This window comes from Loxodonta africana, chromosome 18 (assembly GCF_030014295.1).
Source record: "Loxodonta africana isolate mLoxAfr1 chromosome 18, mLoxAfr1.hap2, whole genome shotgun sequence".
NCBI lineage: Eukaryota > Metazoa > Chordata > Mammalia > Proboscidea > Elephantidae > Loxodonta > Loxodonta africana.
Window position 1 is genome coordinate 48,280,622 of NC_087359.1, and position 11,808 is coordinate 48,292,429.

The window sequence follows — 11,808 nt, forward strand, 5'->3', positions numbered from 1 at the left end:
AACACTGAAATTTTATGATTCCAATTCACAGCAACCCTATAGGACAGAGTAGAACTGCCCCACAGGGTTTCCAAGGAGCAGCTAGTGGATTCAAGCTTCCCACCTTTTGGTTAGCAGCTGAGTTCTTAACCATTGCACCACTAAGGCTCCTATTCTTTCATTATACTACTACAAATAAACCCAAGTTTAATTTATCAAAATGTCAAAACTTGAAAAAGATTAATTGTTGCCTTCTAATAAATTAAAATAAATCTGACATTGGAGCCTCGGATTTCAATATTCATAATGAAAAGTAGATTCTATTTGTTTTCTTCCTAAGCAAAGATAACTGTTGATTCAGTGTCAGCTACATAGTTTCTGTAGTCTGCCCATCGTTCTTCCCAAACACTAAAACCCTATAAGCAATATTGCACTACTCAGAACTATTTATACAGCAGAGACAATATCGATAGGGTTCTAGGATCTGGTAATAAACAGGAAATTTTTTAGCTATAGGGTAGAAAATTTACCAACCAATTATGATGGTCTCCAAAACTCATTATCATCTGATTAAAGGAACAAATTGATACTGATATACTTCATTCCCAGCCCTCCCCAGCTATAAATTAGACTCCTGGAAGCCTTGTAAAACAGTGATGTTACTGTTTAATTAATGCTAGTAACCTATTTTTTTTTTAGGGGTATTAAAATATTAAAAATGAGTGCAATTCCACTCTGCACATACAGGGTCGCCATGAGTTGAATGGAGTCAGTGGCAACTAACAACAACAGTATAACCCCTGGTGCCAAAACCAGACAAGAACATAACAAGAAAATATTTTAAATGACACTGGTGGTTTTCTTTTCAAGCCCAAAACACAACTAAGTATTCTTATTTCAGAAACTACATAGTTTTCTCTCAAATCAAAAATAAGAATAAAACGGGAAAGTTTTATACCTGCCCTAAGAGTGACATATAAAATGTGCAATTTATCTGGGAAACTTCAATGGAAATGAATGTTAGAGCACACCAATTTATGTTCTACAAAGCGGACATCCGGTGAAGTGGACTGGGACTGTAAAGATACCGCACCTGTGGGAAAACGAATAGTTTAGGAAACATATTCGAGTTTAGAGCATAGCACATATTTTATAAGCATATAATATCCTATTGTACTAGTTTTTAATATGACCGGCCTAATGCTTTATGCGTGGAGACATTGGTGGTTCAGTGGTACAATTCTTGTCTTCCATGAGGGAGACCCAGGTTTGATTCCTTGCCAATGCACCTCATGCAGAACCACCACCTCTCTGTCAGAGGAGGCTTAGGTATTGCTTTGATCTGAACAGGTTTCAGTGGAACTTCCAGACTAAGACAGACTAAAAGAAAAGCCTGGTTTTCTACTGCCGAAAATCAGGTAGTGAATACCCTATGGTATTTGATCAGCAAGGGATCACGGGGATGGCACAAGACTGGGTATTTAGTTCTGTTGTGCATGGGCTCATCATGAGGTGGTAGGTGACTTGATGGCAGCTAAGAACAACAATTCTTTAAGTAGGGAGTCCCTGAGTATGCTAACTAAAAGGTTCGAACTAACAATAAAACCCTTGATACCAAAACCAGACAAGAACATAACAGGAAAATATTTTAAATGACACTGGTGATTTTTTTTAAAGCCCAAGACACAACTACTCTTTTAAATGTTTTCAGGTGATATTTATCTCAACGGGATCCTAGGTTATTTATTTTAATTGTGCTATAGCCATATAATGGACTATGGAGGCAGATTTTCATAATATATTGGATGAGCCTGATTTAGAAAAATAGTTATGGGTATACCAAAAAAAAAGAAAAAAGTCTAAAATCATTTTGGAAACCCTGGTAACACAGTGGTTAAGAGCTACAGCAGCTAACCAAAAGGTCGGCAGTTCAAATTTACCAGGTGTTCTTTGGAAACCTTGTGGGGCAGTTCTACTCTGTCCTATAGGGTCGCTATGAGACCGAATTGACTTGATGGCAACAGGTACCAACCGGTACAGGGTAAAATCAATTACAACATAGTTTTAACAGTCATGAAATTGTAGGTTTTTTTTCTGTTTTTATATATCTGTGTTCTAATTTACTACTACAATGAATATATATTTCAATGTATATATATTACATACATAACAACTATTTAAAGCAAATTTTTTAATAAGTTTAAGCGCATTCTTTACTAAGTCACTCTCCACTTAAAGATCACTGGGGCTTCCCAATGTCTGTAATTCCAACTCCTTAGCATGGTTTTTCAAAAGATGACATTAACACCTCTCTTGTTGCACTGAAGCTTCACATTTTACCTCAGCCACAACGGATTTCATGGCCTCAAATATGCCAGACTTTTTTAAAATCACTAATCTTTAAATGGAGCCCTGGTGGCATAATGGTTAAGCATTCAACTGCTAACCAAAAGGTTGGCAGTTTAAATCCACCAGGCACTCCTTGGAAACCCTACGGGGCGGTTCTACTCTGTCCTATAGGGTTGCTGTGAGTCGGAATTGACTATGGATAATGGGTTTGTTTGTTTGTTTGTTTGGAATTTCTAAATACTGCCTGGCAAACAGCATGCCCTCAAATATTATACTGTGTAATATACACAGAATAATATTGTGCAATATATTATGGCACATAATATATCGTATACCATGCAGATGTAGTATAATGATAAAATGTTGTTATCGTTAGGTGCCGTCGAGTCAGCTCCGACTCATAGCGACCCTATGCACAACACAACGAAACACTGCCCGGTCCTGCACCATCCTTGCAATCTTTGTTATGCTTGAGCTCATTGTTGCAGCCACTGTGTCAATCCACCTCGTTGAGGGTCTTTCTCTTTTCCGCTGACCCTGTACTTTGCCAAGCATGATGTCCTTCTCCAGAGACTGATCCCTCCTGACAACATGTCCAAAGTATGTAAGACGCAGTCTCGCCATCCTTGCTTCCAAGGAGCATTCTGGTTGCACTTCTTCTAAGACAGATTTGTTCCTCTTCTGGTAGTCCATGGTATATTCAATATTCTTTGCCAGCACCACAATTCAAAGACATCAATTCTTCTTCGGTCTTCCTTACTCATTGTTCAGCTTTCACATGCATATGATGCAATTGAAAATACCATGGCTTGGGTCAGGCACGCCTTAGTCCTCAAGGTGACATCTTTGCTCTTCAACACTTTAAAGAGGTCCTTTGCAGCAGACTTAACCAATGCAATGCATCTTTTGATTTCCTGACTGCTGCTTCCATGGCTGTTGATTGTGGATCCAAGTAAAATGAAATCCTTCACAACTTCAATCTTTTCTCCGTTTATCACGATGTTGCTCATTGGTCCAGTTGTGAGGATTTTTGTTTTCTTTATGTTGAGGTGTAATCCATACTGTGGTCTTTGATCTTCATTAGTAAGTGCTTCAAGTCCTCTTCACTTTCAGCAAGCAGGGTTGTGTCATCTGCATAACGCAGGTTGTTAATGAGTCTTCCTCCAATCCTGATGCCCTGTTCTTCATAAAGTCCAGCTTCTCGGATTATTGGCTCAGCATACAGACTGAATAGGTATGGCGAAAGAATACAACCCTGACGCACACCTTTCCTGACTTTAAACCAATCAGTATCCCCTTGTTCTGTCCAAACAACTGCCTCTTGATCTATGGAAAGGTTCCTCGTGAGCACAATTAAGCGTTCTGGAATTTCCATTCTTCGCAATGTTGTCCATAATTTGTTATGATCCACACAGTCGAATGCCTTTGCATAGTCAATAAAACACAGGTAAACATCCTTCTGGTATTCTCTGTTTTCAGCCAAGAACCATCTGACATCAGCAATGTTATCCCTGGTTCCACATCCTCTTCTGAAACCGGCCTGAATTTCTGGCAGGTCCCTGTCGATATACTGCTGCAGCCGTTTTTGAATGATCTTCAGCAAAATTTTGCTTGCGTGTAATATTAATGATATTGTTCTATAACTTCCACATTTGGTTGGATCACCTTTCTTGGGAATAGCCATAAATACGTATTATAAAATACATAAGATAAACCATCTTCAGAGTATGAAGTTAGAATATGCTCTCAAATATGCCAGAACAGCTACACTCCTAACTTACTTTAGAATGTGCACAAACTTGAAGCAAAAACTTAGAATAATCTTAAAGCTCAAGGGAGTACATCTTTGAAAGCAATTTTTCTTGCTTACACAGATACCGAAAAGGACATGAGACTCATGATATTTAATCACTTACTTTCCAGTCACTTCAACCTCTGAAAGGCAGATGTTCTTAATATGGGGTCTATTAACTATTTGGAAACCCTGGTGGCATAGTGGTTAAGAGCTACAGCTGCTAACCAAAGCGTCGGCAGTTTGAATCCGCCAGGGACTCCTTGGAAACTCTATGGGGCAGTTCTACTCCGTCCTACAGGGTTGCTATGAGTTGGAATCGACTCGGCGGAACTGGGTTTTTTTTTTTTTTTTTTTCCTTTTATTAGCTATTTGCAAATCCCTCCTAATAGCTGGCAGTTTTATGTGTCTGTACACATTTTTCTTCTCTAAAGAGCCACGGCCTAAAAAAATTTTTTAAAACCACAGCTTTAAAAGAAATATAATTTATGTCTTAGTGTCAATGACATGGTGACAAAGTAGGCTGCCAAATAAACTGAACCTTCTGAATTCCTAAAGAATGATGGCGGGGGTGAGGGGAGGGCTGGAAAATATTTAAGTACCAAGATATATTCTGTTTTTCTGTCATTCAAAAAAAAAAGTGTGAATGCTTTTGAAACCCAAGTGCTAAGCATGTTGTTGGGCACATAAAAGCCACCTAAGACAAATACAGCTCCCTCTCTTTTAAAACTTACCTGAATTTATGGGGAAAAAAATTAGAGTCTTCAGAGCCTTTGGTAATAAAATGAAAATTAAATGTCTAAGCAGGAAGTATCTAGGAAAGATTTTTAAAACTAGTAAAGCCATAAGTGCTGGGTCATCCTGAATCTAGACTAGGAGACAAATGAAATTACTAAAGAAAAGCGTTTTTCTCAAAATTTTAGTTCTATCTCTGGGTTGTTGTGTGCCATTGAGTCAATTCCAACTCACCGCAACACTAAAGGACAGAGCAGAACTGTCCCATACAGTTTCCTAAGCCGAAATCTTTACAGGAGCAGACTGCCAGGTATTTTCTCCCCGAAGAGCACCTAGTAGGTTCCAACCCCCTCCCTTTCAGTTAGCAACTGAGTCCTTAACTATCGCACCACCAAGGCTCCTTATCTTGGTAAAAAAAACCAAACTCATAGTCTTCTAGTTGATTCCGACTCATAGTGACCCAATAGGGCAATGTAGAACTGCCCCGTAGGGTTTCCAAGGCTGTAATCTTTACTTAGGAGCCCAGGTATGTCAGTGGTTAACCGCTGGGCTGCTAACCGAAAGGTCATTGGTTCAAATCCACCAGCCGCTCTGCAGGAGAAAGGTGTGGCAGTCTGCTTTCATAAAAGTTACAGCCTTGGAAACCCTGTGGGGAAGTTCTACTCTGTCCTATGGGGTCTCTGAGTCAGAATCCACTGGTAGGCAATAGGTTTGGAAATCTTAATGGAAGCAGACTGCCACATGTTTCCCCCTCAGAGGGGATGGTGGGTTCAAACCGCGACCTTCTAGTTAGCAGACTGGTGGGTTCAAACTGCTGCCTTCCAGTTAGCAGCTGGGTGCTTAACCGCTGCACCACCAGGGCTCCTTTACCCCTGGGTTAAAAAAAAAAAAAAAATCATTGCCATTGAGCGGATTCCCACTCATAGCGACCTATTTACAGGACGCAGCAGAACTGCCCCATAGGGTTTCTAAAGAGCGGCTCATGGATTCCAACTGCCAACCTTTTGGTTAGCAGCCAAGCTCTTGGTTAGCAGCCAAGCTCTTAACTACTGGGTGAAAACCCGTTGCCTTCCAGTCGATTCCAACTCATAGCGACCCTACAGGACAGAGTAGAACTGCCCCATAGGGTTTCCAAGGAGCACCTGGTAGATTCGAACTGCTGACCTTTTGGTTAGTACCAGTAGCTCTTAACCACTATGCCACTGGGTAGTAGGATATAATTTATTATTTTTCTTTTGTTAATCTGAATTTCTAAAAGTCTTCATAATAAATATGTTACTGATATTAAGGAAGGAATATTTTCAAAGTTAACTCCCCTGCCTCCTAATCGCCCAATATAAATATATCTACTATGTACTGGGAGCCCTGGTGGAGCAGTGGTTAAGAGCTACGGCTGCTAACCAAAACGTCAGCAGTTCAAGTCCACCAGCCGCTCCTTGGAAACCCTATGAGGCAGCTCTACTCTGTCCTATACAGTTGCCATAAGTTGTAATCAACTCTATGGCAATGAGTTTGGTTTTGGTTTACTATGTACTTGGCTAAGACACTATAGAAGACAAAGATTATATACATATCTGTTCAGACATACAATACTCTGTACTTTTTCTTCATATAGTTACTTCTGTGTCTTTCCTGCTGGTTCATTTTTAACTTTGCTTACTACAGTTCCTTATATACAAAGGGTACAAAAAAGTCAAAGCAAGTAGTTATTTGTTCAATAAATAAATAGATAAGGCATTACAGTCTAATGTGCTGTGTTAATAATGGTGTGAAACACATTCTGACAGGGCATTGGAAGTAAGGCTGCCAAACGAAATGCAGGGCATGTAGTTAAATTTGAATTTCAGATAACCAATGGAAAAAAACTGAGTATCAGTTAAGTCCCATATGGTATTTGGACATATTTATACTAAAAATTATCCATTGTTTACCTGAAATTCAAACCTAACTGGACATTCTGTATTTTTATTTACGAAATCTGGTAATCCTCATCTGATGGGTCTCTAAATGGTATCAAATTTAAGGTAAGAATGGGAAGTTGCACAGAAGCATCTGTTTACATGGTTTATCCTTGGTCACTCATTAACAGTCAGGAGAACACAATGTTTTGTATTACTTATGAGATAATATTACCATGTAACTTTACTGGTTAAGAATGGGTCAACCAACATACTAGCAAATTAACAGAATAAATTCTTAAATTCAAATAGCAGCCTAGATTAAACCAACACACTTCAAAATCATACGATGCCAAGAAACTCAGTAGCTTAAAAATATTCATTTATTCCAACGGATGTGCAGGTTGACTAGGTAGGTTCAGCCACTCCAGGCTGAGTTTGGTGGCTCTACTACTCACTGCAATTCTGTGGGTTGAAATGGAAAATAATCAAGTTTTGAAGAAAAATAGGAACAAAGTTATAGTAGATGATTTCAAGGCTTCCTACATAGCCACAATAATAATGCCAGTGTGGTACTGACATAAGGGAACAAAACAGAGTTCAAAAATAGACCCACACAAACATAAATTTGTTACAAAGGAGAGAAGGTAATTCAACCTTTCCACACTTGCTTTATATCATATACAAAAATTAACTCTTTTTGAAAGGGACAGAGTTCTAAATATAAAACCTAAATTTATAAATCCTCTAGAAGAAAACACAGAGGAAAATCTTTGTGACCCAGGCAAAGATTTCTTAGAAATAATAAACCATGTAAGAATAAAATGGATAAAGTGGACTTGATTTTTTTAATGAGAAGGCAAATAACAAACAGGGAGAAAATATTCATAAAACATAGGTCTGACAAAGAATTTGTATCCAGAATATATAAAGGATTCTTACAATGCAATAACAAAAAGACAAACCACTTTATTTAAAAACAGGCAAAAGATTTTAACAGGCATTTCAGCAAAGAAGATATACTAATGGCAAGTAAGCACAAGTTCAGTGTCCTTAGCCATTCAGGAAATTCAAATTAAAATCACAACGACGTATTTCCACACACCCATTGGAATGGCTTAAATTAAAAAGACTGACGATACTCAGTGCCGGAGAAGACGTGGACAAGCTGGAAAGCTAATACACAGCTTTGGGAATACGAAATAGTACAGTCACTTTGGAAAAGATTTCGACAGTTCCTTGTAAGATCAAGTACACATTTGCCATGCTTTTAAGATTCACCTGTGTTGTTGCATTTTCCAGTAGTTGGATTATTTTTATTGCCAAGTTGTGTTCCGTTGTTTGGAATATCACAAATTGTTTATCTAATCATTAGATTATGGATTTAGGTTGACCCAGCAATCACTCCTTGGTATCTACCCAAGAGAAATAGAAACATGATGTGCACAGAGATGTGAACTCTAATATTAACAGCAACTTTAATATTAATAATATTAATAGAACTCTAAAATAATAGGCAAAACTGAGAAACAACCCTAAATCCATAATTTGATGAATAAACAATTTGTGATATTTCGAACAATGGAACACAACTTGACAATAAAAATGATGCAACAATTCAAAAATGCAATGACATGGATGAATCTCAAAAGCATTTTGCCAAGTCCAAGAAGCCACACACGAAAGACTGCATACTGTATTATCCCATTTATATGTAATTTCAGAAAAGGCAAAACTTGAGATCAGTTGTAGGGGGGTTTTGAAGAGGAGGTTGACTGTAAAAGGATACAAGTGAACTTTTTTGGGATTATGAAAATGTTCCCTATCATTTACTGTGATGGTAGTTACATGACCATACACATTTTTCCAAACTCAACCAATTGTACACTTAAAATAAGTACTTTTATTGTATGTAAACTATATCTCAACAAAACTGATTATAAAAAAGTCATACATTGTTATATCTACAAAAAAAGAACTTTAAGACAAGCGTCCTTAAATTTTAAATTCAAGCACTTCCTTTACAATACACAAAATTAATACCAATTTAGGTTTGGGGCAAGTCATCATGGGAAATATATAGCAGAAACTGTTTTCATCACTTACTAATTCATGATACAATTCAAATAAAACCCAAGGTTTGCTAGAGCCTATCCAAATTTGCTAAAGAAGCAAATTATAAAGCACTACTCATTTAAGAAAGCCATAACAACTTTAAATATAAAAAGTATTCTCTCAGTTTGTCTCATAAGGCATTATTACAGTAGTGAGTTTGTATTAGTTAAAAGTGTGTTTTTTTTCCCCAAATTAGAACTTTTTTTTAAACATGTACTATTGGTAACAAAATTATACAGCGGTAAATTACTCACAGACACTGAAGAAAGACGTAAGGCAAGAATTAAAATTCTGGTGTGCATCCTGCTTTCAGATGCTTTGACAATACTATTGCACTGCTAGCTGTAAAGTACAGTAGTGCAATAAAGTCAGAGCATTCGTTAGCAGCAATAGGTGGGAAAGGAACACGAGAGCATCTAGCATCAGTTGAGGCTTCAATGCAAAAAGAATTAAAAGGAGGTTGCCATTTTGGACAGACAACATCCAAAACCTAGAACATTTATATCAATTTTAAAAACAAACAAACAAAAAACATATATATATCAATGTTAAAAAAAAAATCAACCTGATATCATTTTTGATGACTAATCTATCAATATGCAAACAAATATGCATAGATGTAGAAAGGAATTTTGTTAATATGTCCTAAGCCTTAGTAGCAATTAACATGGGTGTTTTTAATACTTTAGGATTATACTAACAAAACCTGTTATAATCACAATAAGGCAAAGTTGTGAAAAATATTTCTGTTCTGCTGAGATATGTTTTGTTAGCTCCTTCCAGGCAGCCACTGATTTACTGTCATATAAAACAAGTCCTTTGGATAAGAATATCAAAGAAAATAAATGAAAAGTAAAATAATTTCTCTCTTTGTATGCACCCAGCCCATTTCTCTGGAAGCTAAACTACAATGCAAAAAGCACTTACCATCTTTGGCTTTCTATCTCAAGAATTTACTGAAAATTATTATAATAAGGGAAGAGAATTCCTGTGAATCAATATGCCCTCAACAGGATACCAAGCCCTACCTAACTGAATACCATGGAAGAGGATTTTAAAATTTCAGTTAACTCTTAATTGTCAAGTATAGGAAAAAAGAACCTCATTTTCTTCAAATTTAGAAAAACCTGAGATAAATAATAATCAGGAAGCAAGTACCAGGTTTTCTTGGTTTCAAGCTAATTAACATCCTAACATTTAAGCTAGGAAGAATCCATTCAAAAGTCAGATGTAAGCCCAGAAATGAAAGCAGTATCACATTACACTACCTTTTGTGCACAATCTCTAGTGGTACCACATAAGAAGGGCACTAGACAAATACCACTCAATCAGTAAGTGAAGAAAAAAAAGTTAGAGAACAAAGATTACTGTCAAACCAAAACCAAACCCACTGCCATTGAGTTGACTCCAACTCATAGATGTAAGATTACCCTACAATGAGCTTAAACCCAAACCACCCCCATTAATAATGTTGACTGATGCAGAAATACATTCCCATTATTTTCCCCAACCTCCCTTTACATGGTCCAGTTCAACTACTTAGTTGGACTGTGAGCCTACTAAGTAATGAACTCAAATTCAGGACAGCTGGAACATTCAGTGTCTTGGCCTCAAATCCTGGGCCACACCATTCAAATATTAATATATTTCAACTCTGCTAGCCAAGGATCAGGCTTTAAAGACAAGTGTTTAAAAGACAAATTTTAACTTTCTAGATTGGAAGTTAAGACAAACCAAACAAATATAAAATATTTTTCTATTAAATAAGGGTACCATGTTATCTACAAAAGTAGAAGTACTTTCTTTTGAAAGTTAAATAGTATGCATTCTCTTTTCAATACTGGTTTCTCAGCCAATTAAGTAATGTAAAACCAAAGGATTGCACAGGAAATAATTTACTTTTAGGATCTTAGCAACTAAACTGGTTCACAGATAAAACATTTTCTTCTGAATGCACAAGGCTAATCTTCTGAAGATGAGATGCACTGTCTTTTACTATCCAGTCAATGCAAAACAGCAATTTTAAAAACCATTTTAAAGCTCAAATACAATTTTTAAACCTAATAATTATGGAGACAAACTAATAACTTGAAAGGAAAAAAAAAAAACTACTACTACTAGAATACTTGAGAGAAATTTAAGGAAAAATACCTGCTTTCTTCTTTTCCTCTCTTCAAAAATAATTTTTAAAACTATTCTGTCATTCAAACAGCACCTGAAAGTTGGAATCTAGCTACCTCATAATTTTCTAATACCTACTTTTTTTCAAGATGTTTACTTGTTTTCTCCTTAAAATAAAATTTGTTCAGTCTAAAGAAGTCCTATGAGAATACTGATTCTATTGCAAAGATCAGAGAAGATTTAACTTCAAAACTAAACAACCAACTTAAGGAGAAAACTGCTAAAAGCAGAAATTACTGTCATTTAGCATATTACAATTAAACAGAAATATTATCTGGAGGGAGGCATTCAGAATGCAGGGCAGGGAGGCAAGTTAGTCTTAACATTTATGCCTACTGTTACAACCAAACTACAATATTTAACCTGTTTTTCATTTGTTTCTTTTTTAAAAAGACAGTTGATGTTAAAAAGAAAACTCTGGACTAAAAGTTCACTATGAACAGGTTTGGAAAGCTGAGAATTTTCCTTCTTCTCTGCCATTTCTCTCCTTCCTCCTATCCCCACACCTCCCACCCACTACAATGAAAGTTAAAACACAAAATATGTTAGAAGCAACTAAAAGCCTTCAAGTCAATTTTTATATGTGAGGTATCCCAACTCATCAATACCTCAGAAGATAATATCAATAAGGTAATATCAAGGCCTCACATTTCTGGGATGGGAATGGGATAGATAAGGGTGATACTCTCAGTTTCTTCCATAATCGACACATGTCTTTTCCAAGTCAGGTGTCAGAGAGACCCAAGGTACAGCCTGGAG

At 36.7% G+C, this 11,808-nt stretch overlaps 1 protein-coding gene across 4 annotated transcripts in view; it reads right to left on the minus strand.

Moving 5' to 3' along the window:
- SKA2 (spindle and kinetochore associated complex subunit 2) overlaps positions 1-11,808 on the minus strand; it is a 31,159-nt gene that overhangs the window by 17,797 nt on the left and 1,554 nt on the right. The window contains exon 2 of one of the 4 annotated variants that reach the window (XM_023553536.2): positions 938-1,072. The exons of the other annotated variants lie outside the window; for them this stretch is intronic. Within the exon in view, the coding sequence (XP_023409304.1) occupies positions 938-955 (18 nt within the window). The 5' untranslated portion in view covers positions 956-1,072. The remainder of the gene's footprint in view (positions 1-937; positions 1,073-11,808) is intronic. 4 annotated transcript variants of the gene reach the window in all.